Source organism: Phocoena sinus, chromosome 6 (genome assembly GCF_008692025.1).
Source record: "Phocoena sinus isolate mPhoSin1 chromosome 6, mPhoSin1.pri, whole genome shotgun sequence".
Taxonomy (NCBI): Eukaryota; Metazoa; Chordata; class Mammalia; order Artiodactyla; family Phocoenidae; genus Phocoena; species Phocoena sinus.
In genome coordinates this window covers 13,682,084-13,698,578 of record NC_045768.1, presented here as the reverse complement: position 1 = coordinate 13,698,578, position 16,495 = coordinate 13,682,084, and the positions used below count along the sequence as shown (strand labels likewise).

At 40.1% G+C, this 16,495-nt stretch overlaps 1 protein-coding gene across 1 annotated transcript in view; it reads right to left on the bottom strand.

The window, feature by feature from the left end:
* Nucleotides 1-16,495, bottom strand: part of C5 (complement C5) — a 78,479-nt gene that overhangs the window by 15,556 nt on the left and 46,428 nt on the right. Inside the window, exons 23-33 of the mRNA XM_032633805.1 lie at nucleotides 15,818-15,907; nucleotides 14,578-14,790; nucleotides 14,032-14,107; nucleotides 11,046-11,205; nucleotides 9,257-9,352; nucleotides 7,788-7,959; nucleotides 5,736-5,941; nucleotides 4,180-4,332; nucleotides 3,885-3,950; nucleotides 2,680-2,761; nucleotides 1,623-1,671 (exon numbers count right to left, since the gene is read on the bottom strand). Of these exons, the coding sequence (XP_032489696.1) occupies nucleotides 1,623-1,671; nucleotides 2,680-2,761; nucleotides 3,885-3,950; nucleotides 4,180-4,332; nucleotides 5,736-5,941; nucleotides 7,788-7,959; nucleotides 9,257-9,352; nucleotides 11,046-11,205; nucleotides 14,032-14,107; nucleotides 14,578-14,790; nucleotides 15,818-15,907 (1,363 nt within the window). The remainder of the gene's footprint in view (nucleotides 1-1,622; nucleotides 1,672-2,679; nucleotides 2,762-3,884; nucleotides 3,951-4,179; nucleotides 4,333-5,735; nucleotides 5,942-7,787; nucleotides 7,960-9,256; nucleotides 9,353-11,045; nucleotides 11,206-14,031; nucleotides 14,108-14,577; nucleotides 14,791-15,817; nucleotides 15,908-16,495) is intronic.

Sequence of the window (16,495 nt, the reverse complement as noted above, 5' to 3'; positions counted from 1 at the left end):
TTTGCATAGTTCTAAACTCTCTCCAGCTGAATTCAATGTGCAACCTGACTTGAGAACCACCGGCTGGCTGATAACGGCCAGGGATTTTACTGGGTGAACATGATTTTTCTAAGTAAAAGTGTGGAAGCTGCTTCTGAGAGAATCTTTTGCTCTTTCTTTTCCTAATACTTACATATCTTATCTTTACCTTTCTGGAAGACAAATTAATATTTTAGTGTTTGAATTAGAAAAAGACCAAAAATGGGAGAGAAAACTATATATGAGCAAAACAAAGCTGTTCTGTACAGTAAGTAGCTATTTAATGGAATAAATTGATACAGCCACTATGGAAAACAGTATGGAGGTTCCTTAAAAAACTAAAACTAGAACTACCATATGACCCAGCAATCCCACTACTGGGCAAATATCCTGAGAAAACCATAATTCCAAAAGATACATGTACCACATTGTTCACTGCAACACTAGTTACAATAGTCATGACATGGAAGCAACCTAAATGCCCATCGACAGATGAATGGATAAAGAAGATGTGGTACATATATACAATGGAATATTAGCTACAAAAAGGAACAAAATTGGGTCATTTATAGAGACGTGGATGAATCTAGAGATTGTCATACGAGTGAAGTAAGTCAGAAAGAGAAAAACAAATATCATATATTAACACATATATGTGGAACCTAGAAAAGTGGTACAGATGAACCGGTTTGCAGGGCAGAAATAGGGACATAGATGTAGAGAACAAACGTATGGACACCAGGGGGGGGAAGTGGCGGAGCGGGGGTGGTGGTGGTGGTGGTGGGATGAATTGGGAGATTGGGATTGACATATATATACTAATATGTATAAAATGGATAACTAATCAGAACCTGCTATGTAAAAAAATAAATAAAATAAAATTCATAAAAACCAAAACAAACAAAAACAAATGAATGGATAAAGAAGATGTGACACATATATACAATGGAATATCACTCAGCCATAAAAAGGAACAAAATTGAGTTATTTGTAGTGAGGTGGATGGACCTAGAATCTGTCATACAGAGTGAGGTAAGCCAGAAAGAGAAAAACAAATACTGTATGCTAACACATATATATATGGAATTTTAAAAAGCAGTACAAATAAACCTAGTGGCAGGGCAGGAATAAAGACGCAGATGTAGAGAACAGACTTGAGGGCACGGGAAGGGAGGGCGGGGAAGAGGAAGCTGGGATGAAGTGAGAGAGTAGCACTGACATGTATACACTACCAAATATGAAATGGATGGCTAGTGGGAAGCTGCTGCATAGCACAGGGAGATCAACTTGATGCTTTGTGACGACCTAGAGGGATGGGATAGGGAGGGTGGGAGGGAGGCTCAAGAAGGAGGGGATATGGGGATATATGTATACATATAGCTGATTCACTTTGTTGTACAGCAGAAACTAATACAACATTGTAAAGAATTTATACTCCAATAAAGATGCGAGAAAAAAAAAAGACCTGCTATGCTCCACATTAAAAAAGTGAACAATTTTGCATCTTCTGGACATTCTTATAATTCAAAAATATTTGAAGAAATAATACTCTGGCAGAAGTGAGACCCTGAAGTCTACTCTCCCCTTGTTGGAAACAGGCTCACCTGGCACATGCCACTATGCGCTTGTATTCCGAGTTGCTGTAGCTGCGGGCTGGCACACACAGCAAACAAACAAGCAAACAAACAAACAAAAATAAGAGTAAACCGTTTTTAGCTGTTTTGCAACATGTCAGAACAGAATTATTAATGAGCACGTCTCTAAACACACTTAAAAATGATTTGTGATTTGAAAGTTGTCACTTTTGATGATTTTAATGGAGATTCGTGGCCACTGACAATCCCAGGAAGTCTTGAAATCATTAGAACAGTTCTCTGCTCTCCAAGAACTTATAATTTAAGGAAGGAGTCATTTAAGGTAAATATGTGTTGGTCACGTGTCTGGGGGAGGTAGCAGGGAGGAAGAGCCGACGCCTGGATTTGCTGGTAGTTGGAAATTTCCTGCAGGAACAGGCTTCAGAGCCACAAACAGAAGCTATCAGGGCAGAGGGTAAAGGAGAACTGGGGTGTGCAAGTGGCCTTGCTTCTGGACTGGGAGGGGAGAACCAACCCATCAGAAGAGGGATGAGAGGGCCACAGGTTAAAAAAAAAAGGCACATTAAGAAAGGATCATAAGTCCTGGAGAGATCAAGTTGAAGGTGGAGGCACAGAAATGTGCATTTGCCAAACTCCTTGGGATACAGAAAGGGTAAGGGATGGAAACCCAACAGAGTGATGAGAGAAATTCAGGGCCCAGGAATGGAACACTGACACAAAAGTAACAGAAATGCAAATTTCTGAAATTAGACCCTTCTGTGGCTTTACAGCTAGTTACATTTTTTTTTATGCTACTTACATTCTTAAAGTAATTTTCAGTCAAAACAATTTCTGGATCAATAGCGGATACATTTAGCTTAGATATTGTTATTTAATATCAATTTCCAACTATTATTAGTTACCTGTATTATAATAAATGGCAGTTATGTTTACTCAGATGTCAACCTGTTAAAGAATTTGAATAAGAAAATTGTTTTTTTGATTTAGCATGTTTTTCCTAATCAGGGAAGCTCTTTGGCATCCTTTATGCTTAACCAAAATTATAGTGTAAATCATGATGTTTTACCTTCAACTTCCTGAGCTTCAATTTTCAAATGGAAGCTGCAAATTTCCTCAGAGGTACTGGTTTTGTGAAACACAGTTTTTACCTATATTGGGACAAGTAAACAAGAGTATTCTGTTTAAAATGGGGAGTGGAAAAGGTATTATGGCAGTACTGCAGCTAGAAATGAGATGCTTAAAGTATTTTCACCACCCAGTGCAAATGGTGTACATTAAAGACCATTTTCCCAGCAACTGGACTTTCAGCAAACTCCACAATTTGAAACATAGCTGAGAAGCCCAAGGTAAGCAAAAAACGATCTCTGTCCAGTCAGAACCTTGGTCCTAATCCCACGCAGTCAAATCTGAGCACCTCACTCTACAGGAAAGTTTTTAAGACTTTCATCCTTGTGCCTGTACACTAATTTTACAGAGAACACCACAAGGTCATGAAGTATGGTTTTCTTCAGCCCACAAACCACTGTGGTAACAACAAATTATAGGTATGCGTGGAAGGGCAGGGGTGCTGCCAGAAGTAGGTATAGTGAGAGTGACCAGAAGTGACAGAAAAGTGGACCATCCATCTCCCCACCCTCACGCAATCTTAGAAGCAGTCTTTGAAGGAATAAATGTATTAAAGATGAGCACACAATTAAATAATCAACAGAATGTTAACTTATGCTCCGAATACATAGTTTATTTTATTTGAGGCATTTGGCAGTTACACGTTTTTCTAAGCTGTTTATATGTGTCCATGCAATCTATGGTTAAAAATAGAAGAAACTTAAGCCCTTACATATCCATCAATCCCCAATGATGCTGGACAAGTGAGGTGAGACTATGTTACTAACCACCACATCCATGTATATACACGTATGAGTGTATACATACAAGTCACATGTATATATACATATATAGACATAAAAATTATTTATCTCTCTATATAATTATATATATATATATATATATAATTTCCACAAATACACAGACTACATACATATAAAGATTAATAAAACCATTTTCAAAAAGAAATTGTGGGGACAGCTACCAAGATAGCTAGAAAGAATGATAAATGACTCTTACCTCAGTCATGGTTACCCAAGCCCAGATTTCTGTAACTTTGTGGCAAAGTCCCTAACTTTCTTTTATGTTACTTAGTACAAGCTGACATATAACCCCAATTAAGTCACACATAACCCCAACTGAGTCGGCTCTCCATGAAATACTCACATGTACTGTAGCCAAGCCATTGTTTTGTCCAGTACTTAGGACAACAAGGTCATCATTGAAAGGCACCTGGAAAGATTTTTGCGTTCAGTATTATTTCTCATGCGTATTTACTTTGCACAAACATGGATTTGTAAGCTGTGGACAGTAAGAACTATTTCCAGTTACTTGTATGTTTAAATATACCTTAAAATAATCTAAAATGTGGTAATTAGAAAAATACGTATTAGCATCTGTAACAGATGATTTCAAAGGTCCCATCCGATTATAAAATACTATAAAAAAATCCTTTATTTACCTCTACTGGCCTCCCAAGGAAATTCTTCTCTGTCATCTTATAATAGTAGAGGTCACCTTTATGCTTGTAAGAAACTTTGATATCCATATTCAAGCGGAGTTTTTCAACCAGGAGTGAATACTCTGTCAGGCCCTCGATGGCATTAATTGTATCCTATCAACAATCAGCAAGGCACAAAAATAGGTTTACTTATTTATGTACTCTCTGTTTACAAATACCCTTTCTTATGAGAAGGTGAGTCAGCATTGCCTGGAGATGAAACTCCAGCTGACTGAGCGAGACTGGTTAAGGGTCCCCATGTGGAGGTGGAAGGAAGATCGTCCCCCTCCCCCAATAAGGATGCTGCTGTTAGCAGGGACAGAAAGGCAGTGTGGCCTCACATCCAGGTTCTCTACCTGTCCTGAGCACGTGACTTCAAGCAAGTCACTCTTTGCAGAATACCTCCAACTCCTTGCATGACAATGTATCTCCTTCCCATCCTTAAGTCTCAGCTTAAATATCCGCACAGTGAAGCCATAAAGAAGCTCCCCCTTCTCATTATTCTGTTTTAATGTTCTTCCCCTCTGCCCTTTAGAGCATTCATCTCAATTGGTAATATTTTTATGTGGAGTTTATCATTGGCGTCCCCCACTGCAATATAAGATTCATGGGGGCAAGTAGTATATTTTTCTTGGCATCCATTACATTTAGTAAGTACACACACATGGTAGCTATTCAACAAGTATTTGTTGAAGGAATAAATGGATGAACTTAATTTTTCTGGACTTCATCTTCTTCATCTACAAAATTAGGAAATGTGGCTAGATCAGAGATAGCAAATTTGTGGCTACCCTCTCTGCCCATGTCCATGCAGCCAGTGCTAATAAGCGGGGTCCTCTCTTCTCTAAGCCTCCAGTTGTACCCACAATGAAACCATTTGCCTCCTCGGATTAGATGATCACTAATGTCATCCTGAAGGACCCCTCTAGCTCTAAATTTTATATACATATACACACACACCCCATCATTGTCCAAGCATCCAGGGAACAGGGAAGCTGCTAACATTTGAGATAAACTTGAATGTAGATGTACACTAAACAACTGCATATAGTTATAATGTAAAATATACATACTTAAATGAGTTTACATTGGTAGGTAGATAGATAAACATGTTAGTAATCAGTATTCCTCTCACTTTTTATTTGTTTTGTGGAAGGGAACATCAGTACCTTTGCATGGCAGCTGCTGTTTCTTACATAGGATTTAACTCTCCTAGCCCTTCATGGTAATTAAGAATCATAAAGGAAGTACTGGGCTTAGAGTCAGGAGACGTGAGTTCTGATTTTGGCTCTGCCACTAACTCCCTGAATGAACCTCCTGAGGCTGACTTGCTCCTCTGTATAAGAAGGGTGTCAATGCACATATACATTAGGGTCCTTGATTCTAGTCCTTTATTCATATCTTTGGTATGCTCCCTTGGTGACAGAAGCATGGAGGTCAGAAGGAGTGTGGAATGTGTGGTGTGGGAGGCACTAAATATATCTCCAGGAGGATGGACCCTGAGAAAGAAACATTACCTGGGTCGAATAAAAGCCACCTCCATATCTCTGCTCTTCTGATAGCCATCTGATGATTAGATTAACGTAATTCATGTCTTTCAAGCTCAGGCTGGTAAGTAAGGCATAGGCCGTGGTTTCTACCATGTGTGCTGTGCTGGTATAACGTGCAGAGCCGTCTTTCTGTTGAAGGTCACCTTTCCAAAAACGATATATTGGTGGATTACCTGAACATCAACAAATCACACTGGTAAATATGATGAAAAGTGTGAATTTGGCATAACAATTCTAGCGAGTTTCTAGAAGTTTCTTCTGGTAGTGGCCTTCTGGTTTCCAGAAATTTTTTACTCTTTTGTAAGAAGAACTTTCTCAAGGTGACCAACACAAACAAGATCCCTTAACACAGGGCTCTTTTAACCTATAATGGAAAAAATCTAAAAAAGAATGTATATATATTTATATATATAATATATATGTATTTTATATACATATATAAAATTGACTATAGTTCCCTGTGCTATCCAGTAGGACCTGGCTGTTTATCCATTCTATATATAATAGGTTGCATCTGCTAATCCCAACCTCCCACTCCATCCCTCAAAATTTTGACGTTATCTATTTACACATCAGAATTACCTGATTTGCATGACTTTGGACAAAATGTTTTCCCTCACTTGTGGAGGATGTATTTAGAATGAAAGTTGTGGTTTTGAAAGATACGTCCAGATCAAACATTATTTGAATTATTAAGTTCCCTTCTAGCTCTTAAATTCTATGATTTTATGATTCATTTCTTACAATACCCAAGACATTTCTTTTGTGTTATTTGAAAAGTATTATACAAGTGGTTTCGAGGTATATGTTAAGAGTCAGTCATTTTTAAATGATGACAGAAGTCAAATTTTGTAGATAATGATAAACCTCATGTAAGATTTATTAAACTTTTAGAAAACCTTAGGCAGGAGATGGCTCAGAAGTGCCCAACCATGCTGGTGCTGGTCTAGGCACATTGGCCAATGACCACAGCTCCTCTCTATTTCTTTACTCTTGACCCATGGGAAGCAATATCTTTACTTTTCAAAATGAAATATATACCTTTGTAGCCAACCTGGTACAATACAAGCTAGGTCATATGCACTCTCCTGGGGCTCACACTGGCCCCCATAGCACCTTGATGTGAATGAGACTCAGGCACCCCTTGCTCAGGGTAGAAGCTGACTCAAACCAGGGTGCATGGATGGGGGAGCAGAGCACAGGCTGGATTTCAGCCTCAATTCACCTGCTTGCTTGGGCGCTTTGAATATTGCACAACTGTATACAGGAGTCCTGCAGAGCTCCAGTAATGACCTCCAAGGTCCTGCATGGCACTCCCTCACGCTTTCCTTCCCTGACATCACTTCTTACCCTCATCTCATTTCTCTCCAGCCATACTGGCCTCCTGGCCTTTTCTGGAGCACCAGGCATGCTCCTACCTCAGTAATATGCAAAGTTGTTTCTCCACCAGGAAACACCCTTCCAGAGAGCCACTGGCTTGCTTCCTCACCTCCTTCACGTCTTGACTCAAACACCGTCTTCTCAGTGAGGCTTAAGCCTGACAACCCCATCTAAAATTACAACCCACCCCCTCACCCTGTGTCACTTCCCTGCTTCATTTTTCTTCACATCAGTCATCACTAAGCTATTCAGTATATTAAATGTTTTAGCTATTTATCGTGTTTGTCTCTCCCTAACTAGAATGTAAGTTTCATGAAGGCCTGAATTTTTTTTTTTTTTTTTGTCTGTTGCTTTATCCCCAGAGCCTAGAACAGTGCCTGGTGCATAGGAGGTACTCAATACTCAATACACTCAATACACATTCATTCCTTTGTTGAATTAAGGAATGAATAAAAATGTGCTGAATGAGTGACTAAGTAAATGAATAACAGCACTTATTCCATTGTACTGTGATGATTTGTTTCTCGAGGGCAGGGATGGTGTCTCACTCCACTGTGCATGCCACCACCCCTTCCCCAATTAGCAGACGCTACATGCCTAGTAGACACTTGCCGAGTACCTGTCAGGAACAAGTCATACCTTTAACCAAAGCTTCCTTCTTCAGGGCTGAGACAATTGAACGAAACTGTGGGTGTGTTTTATCTCCCAGGGAAAGAGCAAAAGCAGCAATGGCCAGTGTAAAAGTACTCTTGGTCGAGAGGGTATTTTCAAGCAGGAAGGTGTCAGCTTTAGTTACAGCTGTGCTGACTTTCTGGAAACAAGAGCAGAAGATACCTAAGTTTCTTTGTCAAGCATCGGCCTATCAACTGATGGGAACTGCCCCCAGATGGCACCACTCTGGGGCAGGCAAGATGAAGGGTGGAAAGACAAATGACCTAATGGAAATGGATGGTGTCTCCCTGAAGCAAATCCTTCCAGGAGAAGGAGCAGAGTGTAACCTGGAAAGTGAAAACGAGATCGTCCACATCCAGTTGTTTTAGTTTCTGAATCCTCCCCTCCTCGGTAGAGGTTTTTCCACTGAATTTCTGCTTCCCGTGTCAGACCTAGCCTCTGGGAAGAAGAAGCACCAAGTATAGACACAGCTTTCTCCATTCCCCCCCCAGCATAGCTGAGACAGATTCACATTTTCAAAAGGAGTTTTAGTAACTAAAGCCATCAGTAGCAGAAAAAGAGCCAAGCTGTCAAAGTACTTTTTGATCCTAAGGATTCCTTGGAAAATAGTCTTTATGACTTTGTCCTGAGACAACTAAAGTAGTTATTTTGGATAAGTAGATGAGGAGGTGGCATGGTGCATCGCTGCTGACATCTTGCCTGGTGCATTCTCTCCCAGCACCACTGCTAACTTCTCCTTGTTGATTATTTTGCCTTACTGGATATATATGTAAAACAATTCTCTTGAACTAAACTAAATGATTATTTTGTTTTGTGGTTCGAGTCCTATCAATCCTCTTGGGTTTTTCCATCTTGGTTCTGTCTGCTGGTTTGAAGGACATGTCTAATTTACTTCCCAGATCAGGGTCTCAATTCTATTAACCTTTGGAATCTTCTATATTGATTCACTTAAGCGGATCCTCTCCTTTCTCCCTTCAGCTTCCAAGCAAATGAAACAGCACAACCCAAGGCAGCAAACGTGGTATGGGGCATCCTCAACAGTTCTGTGATACAGAGTACCTCAACATTCTGTATTCCGGGTTACAGAACAACAGTCACATACGTGGCATAAGATTTAGCAGAGGTAAGAGTAGGAAACTGCAGACACGGGGTCATTTTCTCATCACAGTCAGAGGTTATTTGTTCTAATCACAGCTCTACAAGTCAGTAGCCTGTGACATGGGACAATTAAATTCACCTTTCGTACAGGCCTCAGCTTTCTCAACTGTCAACGAGTGGGTTGGACTAGATGTTCTCTAGTATCTATCATAATTCTGAAATCCTTAAATTCTGGAGTTAAAGTTATTTTCAAGCCCCCCTCTTACCTTCCCCCCTCCCCCCAAGAATATGGTATGGAAAAAGACCATGGGTGTTGGAGAAAGAAAACTCTTACTTACCTCCAGAGGGCATATATCAAAGGCCTTTCTAATTCCAATCACAGCAAAAGCTGTAAGATATAAAGTTTTCTCTCGGGCTTCAATGGGCAAGGTACCCTAAAAATAAGCAATGTTTAAAAAGGAGAGCAAACTGGTGTCTTTAAAGTGAAGTGACCTTGCTCTAATCTTCATTTTGGACCTACTCTCCTTCTTTCCCTTCATGCACTCTAGTTGGACTGCTTGCCTTTTTTCAAAGCTCTGAGTCTTACATGCTTTCACTTGCTTTTCTCTCCTCCACCTCTCTACCCTGTAGCTCCACTTCATACCTCTTCACCACGTTCAAGTTCACCCTCTCCTTCTAGACCCTGTTAAAATGCCACCTCCCCTGAGAAGCACTATTCTGCCTCTGTTCTACCACATTTTCTCCTCTTAGGGCAGTGACATTCCTATGCAATGCTTCCAAGACCTGCCAGTAAGTAACTTCTACTTTTCTCTCCAGCTTTATTTTGTGCCACTCACCCTCTGGACTTCTCGGCTCCAGCTCTTTTAATAAACCACCCTCTCTCTACTTCAAGATAACAGGCATGATGTTTGCTCCACTTGCAACACTCTGCCTGCCTCCCTCCTACCTAGCTCCCAGGGACTTGGTCAACCCATTTTCTCAACTCCCCCAATCTAGGTTAGAGTTTCCTGCTTTCAAAGAAACTGTATTTCCCTTTTCTTAACATGAATCCCACACTTGAAATCACTTACTCAATGTCTGACTTCTCTGCTAGACTGTAACTGCCATGGCCTCAGTGACCACACCTGTTTTGTTCACTGTTATGTCCCTACCATGTAGCACTTTGTACACATTCAATACATACTTATTGAATAAATAAATGAACACACACACTTCAATCTTGGTTAGAGTTATTAGCATTTATACCCCACTTTCCCTACCAGTGTGCGAGCTCCTTTGTGGCAGGGATACTCTGGTCCATCCTTCCTACTCTTCCTCCCCCATGGTGCCCCAAATAGGCCCTTGCATGTTTTAGGTGCTTAGTGAATGGTTGTTGAATGGATACGAATAGATGGATGGATGGGTGGGATCTTAAAAAAAATTGTTGTAGTATTTTACTCTTCAAATAGCACCTAGATGATGTCAGTTGCCCCCATTTCTTGTGTGAGTCCTAATCGGTCCTAATTATGGGACCCCTGTCAGCCAAGAGGCCGCTTGTGCCTGATATGAAAGGGATTGGATTGGGGCAGGCAAAATAAATAAATAAATAAAAGCTGTTGGATCCTAAAAAATACATTCTAGGAGTAGAAGATGTTGTAGCAGTATCTTGCAGAGATTTTGCAATTCAAGCATGTAAGTGGATTCCAATTTCAAACAACACTTTGTTGTACTTTTAATAAATTGACCCCACTCTTTCTAACAGAGTGTAAATAGGATCCCTTCCATGTTTCACAACAACATCTAGCAGTCTTGACCTGTAAGAAGGCTCTGAAGCTCAAGTTCAGATTCATACCAAGTGTACGTGGACAAATTAGCACATTTTACCCATTCTGAGATCACTAGCACTTGTACCCTGTGACCCACTAATGCCTGTTACACCAGATGTCCAAGATCTCACTCATCTGACCTATGCTGAATTGTCTGAAGAGCAGGATGAGAAGACCTTTCAAATTCTTTGTACACAAGAGAAGTTTCTTGCAGGATTGCATATATTCTCCCCTCTCTTTTTCATTCTTATAAAAAAGGATGAGGATACAACTCAAACTTATAAATAAAACTATTGCTCATCTGTGCATTTGGTTTCCTTACCTGTAATTTTATTGGTTGATAGTCGGAATTTTCCTTGAATGATCCATTTTCTAGTTGACAATTCTCAACCAGCCACAATAAAGAATTACAAATTGAATTTTGTTCCTGATTTACATATTTACTTACTTGTCCAAGTACTCTTAAAGCAAAAGCTGTTAACCTTTGAGACAAAATCAAATAAATAAACATTTAGACACTGAATCCCTGTTGGCTTTCAACTTTCAGTGTGTTTTAGTTCATACAGTGTTTATTCTTAAAAAGAAAATAATGGGGTTTTTTTGTTTTTGTTTTTGTTTTTTTTGTGGTACGCGGGCCTCTCACTGCTGTGGCCTCTCCCGTTGCGGAGCACAGGTTCTGGACGCACAGGCTCAGCGGCCATGGCTCACGGGACCAGCCGCTCCGCGGCATGTGGGATCTTCCCGGACCGGGGCACGAACCCGTGTCCCCTGCATCGGCAGGCAGACTCTCAACCACTGCGCCACCAGGGAAGCCCAAAAATAATGTTTTAAAACGCACAATTCCAAAGTAAGTTGTTACCATTTCACAAGGGCAGGAAAGATTTCAGGAAGATCTCCAAAAACAATCAAATGTGAGCACATCTTCTGTGACTGCAACATTGTTAGCTTGTACACAAGCTGAAAATTGATGCCTGATGATAAAAAAATTCTTCTTTCTCTAAAGTTAAAGACAATAGTGTTGAAACAAATAGTTTTGTGTTAAAGCACTGACTCATGAACATGAGATATGGAGGAGCGAAATCATAAAATTCTAGATTGTAAAATTTGTACAAGCTCTCTGATCTAAATCCCTGTCTGAGGTCTGAATTCTCTTCCCCAACATCCGTGGGAGTGTTTATCTCTCTTCCCCTTGAGCCATGTTATTAATGCAGAACTCACCACCTCCCAAGGAAGCTCTAATTATTATGATTACTTAGTCAAAAAGCAAGTTCAGTCTCTACTGTCTCTCAAAGAATATCAGAGGGGATCTAAATACTTCATGACCCCATGTGCCCCTTATGCCGCCTTTCCTCCCCTCCAATTCCTTCACTCAGCAGCCCAAGGAGCCAGAAGCCCTTGAGACTCAGACCACTTGACTCTCTCCCTCACTTTAAAATTTTGTTTTCCTTTTCCTTTTTAAATGAATATTATTCTTAGTACTTTTTGTATCTTCTCTGTATTTCTAAAAAAAAAATTTTTGGAAAGTATTCAGGTGTTGGCCATTTTCTTCTATGTATGTTTATCTCCAAAGGAACTCATGGAGTTGGGCCTGGGGTGGTTGGGTCCAAGTGGTTCTATGTTTCTGGCTGAACACCATCCACTCAGTCTTGCCCAGAATCTTGAGAGGCTCTGGGGGTTTCCTGAGAGGCTATCGCATCTTCTCATGGGGATTTCTGTTCTCCAGGCATTTAGTTTCCAGCTCCTGCTGTGGTGTTTTCCACTCTGTATCGACCTCCGCTCCCTGCATTCTGGGTTTTATCCTCTGGTTGCCATACTCCAGGGGCCTGTGTGTCTTTCAAATGTGCCACCCACACAGGGTCAGACCCACTTCTAAGGTACAATCTGTGAAACGTGGTGACTGGTTGGATATAAAGCCAAAAGGAAAGGGAGGAGTCAAACTTGGTCAGCGGAGGACAAAGTATTGCTGTGCACTGATTAGGGGAACAGAGGAACAAAAGAATGAATTTGGCATGGAATGTGTTCAAAGGGCTTTTGGCTCCCAAGTCCACAGAAATGTGGATCTGGAGCTAAGGAAAGAAGATAGGCCTTGAGACGTGATTAGAGAATCATCTGCATAGGAATTATGGAAGTCATGGGCAAAGATGAGATTGTACAAGGAGAGAGTCTAGAAAATGAGGGTCAAGGATAAAATCCTGGGGACTCTCAACAGTTAAAGGGCATAATTTAAAAGACAATTATTCTAGATTGTAAACCCCTTAAAAGTGTTTCATATAGTAGAACCTACAAAGTACCTGTCACAGTGTCTTTAGTAAATATTTTGGCAAAGCATGATATTATTCTTTGAAAATAAGTTGCCATATGGATTTGTTAATTCAGACTGACTTTCCCTCAAATAATCAGAATTTTGGAAGTTATTATGCTTCACCAATTAAGTACTTACAGAGCACCTACTATATGCCAGGTACATACCAGGCACTAGCAATACTTGAAACTGCCCACATAGAGCTTACATTCTAGTGGTGAGACAGACAATAAGTGTGATAAGTAAGAATGTTAGTGATAAATTCTAAAGAGTAAAGGAAAGCTGGGGAGAAGAATATGAAGTGTTGGGAGGGGAATGGCACGCTAGATAGAATGATCAACAGAGGCCTCATTGAGAAGGTGACTTTTGGTAAAGACTTGAAGGAGGTAGCTGAGCCAGCCATGCTGATACAGGAAGAGGGGGAAGAGGGAGTAGTCGATGCAAAGGCCTTGAGGTGGAAGCATGGCTGGCATGTTCAAGGAACAGCAAGAAGGCCAGTGGGGCTCGAGTGGAGTGAAAGAGAGTAGTAGGGGATGTAGTTGGAGAGGTGAGGTAGGTCTAGACCATGTAGGGTCTTGTAGATCACAGTAAGAAGTTTGGTTTTTACCCTGGGTAAGATGGGAAGCTCCTGAATGGTTTTGAGGGACGTGACCTAACATGTTTTAACAGAGTCCCTCTGGCTGCTGTGTTGAGTATAGACTGAAAAGGGGCAAGGGCTGAAGCTGAAAGACCAGAGGGGGCTAGTGTCATAATCCAGGTATGAGATGAGAATGGCTTGGACCAGGGTGGTGGGCTGGGGTTGGTGAGAAGCAGTCAAGTTCAGGATATATTTCGGAGGTGCAGCCAAAAGGATTTGCTAGATCAGGTGTGGCTTGTAAGAGAAAGAGGGCAGTGAAGAATGACTAGGCTTTTTAGCCTGAGCGACTGGACAGAGTTTCCACTAAGGTTGTTATTCTTTAGTTAATTAACAACTATATGAAAATGCAAGTCAAAACTTTCTACTTACCAAGTGTTAGCACTCCCACCCTTCCACATGCTGTAAGAATAGTCAGCATTTCTGAAGGACATGATGCTCACCATCCCTAAGAGGCACCAGGGAAAGAACACAGTGCTTCAGTGACCCCCATTTCTACTCAGAGAGTGCTTTATTAGCCCCTGGGAACACTGAACTTCCTTTGGTGTTGGGCAGCAAGCACATGCTCTGTGGCCAACACTGAACTTCTCAAAGGAAGTATATGAATCGCTTGAATTGGGAATTATCAAGTAGAACATTCTGAGCTCATTCAAGAAGGAAGGAAGTACTCTGTAGAGTTTGGAATGCAGGTGTCTTGTATCTCATCCAGGCGTTTTAGTAAGTTAAGCCAAAGCGCTCCAGCAAACAGTATTTATTTGTGTAATAGAGTCCACCTCATGATTTTTTTTTTTTTTGGCTGAAATGCTTTTACAAATAAGCTTTTGTATAATTCATAACTTAAATATTAGTTTAATCAAACTATTAGTTTAAAAATCACAAGATATTAATGTATAATATGTGAAATAGTTTTTTTCTTACCTTCTTTTAATTTTTTCTTCAAGTTCTGTTTTTGAGTTAATGAGTTAGCAGAAAAAATGTTCCAATTATTTCCTGCTTCCAGGTAGTGAAAAACATAGAATACTGGGACAACGCTCATCAGTTCTGCCTCTGCATTCCCTTTGGGGAGATGGGTGAGGATATCAATGCCTTCCTGACTCAGAACTGCAGACATGACCTCACCTATAAGAAGTCCTGATACAAACAAACAAGCACACAAACAAAAATCATAGTAGGTACAATCAATTTCTGTCAACTTCTGAGTAACAGTACATTTTAAATGGAGATAAGAGCAACCATCCCTATCCTTTCCTTTTTATCTAGGCAGCTGAATTACTTCTCAGAACTGGGGAGAGGAAAAAAATTTGATTAGAAGATGTATTTAAAAGAAACACCAAAAGCAGGCTTAAAAATACCACTGCAATATGGGGATAAGATGATGTAATACAGTGGGCAGATTACAGCATAGAGGACATGGCAAATTAGTTGCCATTCAACCTGAAAGCTTTAGATATTGTAAACTCTATGAATCAATCGCATCCACGAAGCGAAGCTAAGAGTCTGAACTGTGAACACTCTGTGAGTGCTATGAGAGCTCTGCCTATAACTCATCGTGAGACCCTGGGAAAAACACTTTCTTATATATCTAACTACAGAGTCGGACGTGATTAAAAAGGTCTTTTCCAGTACTAACATTCTGTGATTCCAAGGTTTTGTCTAAGATAAAATGTAGTCAGGACATTCTATTATTCTGAAGATGCGTCATTGAATTTTTAATGGCTGGAGACCAGGGATAAAACCTGCTAAAGACACCACTTCTACAAATGTACTGGCACTCTAAAAGAGCAGAGCTGCTTTCTTGGGGCCATTTGCAGGTCATAAAGCCTTCTCTGGAACAGGACTGGCCACTAGGCTAATAGAAAGTCCTTTAAATCTGGACGCAGCTGCACTTTCATTTTAGAGAGGTCTTTGGGCCAATGGCAGCCCTCACCCTCCATCATGGGAGCATGCATCTCCATTCAAATCAGGCCACTGGAAGAAGAGAGTTGGAAGAGTGGTTAGGGATTTGAAGGTGGGAGTAGGAATAGGGTACTCCCAGAGGTCCCCTATTGTACATGAAACTGAGTAGAGAAGAGGAGAAATAGGATAATCATGAGAATATTTGATTTTTGTTTGAAACACAAAGTGAAATAAGAAATAAAAATGGCACTTGTTAATTTACCTTTTACACTCACAATCCTTTTGACTTTTGTTTTGGGGACCAAATCCAATGGTAACCTGTATGGGAACTCCTTTCGTCTATTAATGATGCCTGAAATTTAAAAGAAAATTATTAGATTTACACAGAGTTTTTGAGGGAAGACTATTTGCAGATTATTTATAGTATACCTACTTTCAGGGAATTTTAAAAAAAATAATAGACTCTTTTATAACAATATTAAAATTTAAAAGGGAAATTTAAAATAATCAAGGATTTTTTATCAAACCCTAGGCTTATATAATCCCATTAAATAAAGCATTAAAGTTGACTGTAAGCTTCCTGGTCATTACACGATAGGAAATAAAGAGGTTATATAAATCTTATTCATCAGTAAAAGGGAGCATGCTGTTTCGTCCAAAGACAGAAAATTATTCCCGGAACTGAAATCTAAAAATAACTAACAAGTAATTCCTTAGTCAAGGAAATGTGAAGATTAGCTGCATTGGGAAGCATGCCCTGAAATCCCTTCTACCTTCTCCTCTCCATCTAACTTAGACACTTTTTCTTTCTGCACAATAACAGAGTTTAAGCTTGCTGTATCGGAACATTTTCTACTGTAATCATTGGTTTATTTCATGAAAATGATAGTATTTATCATTCTACTGATAGAATACCAAGCACACTGCTAAGGTCTTTGAA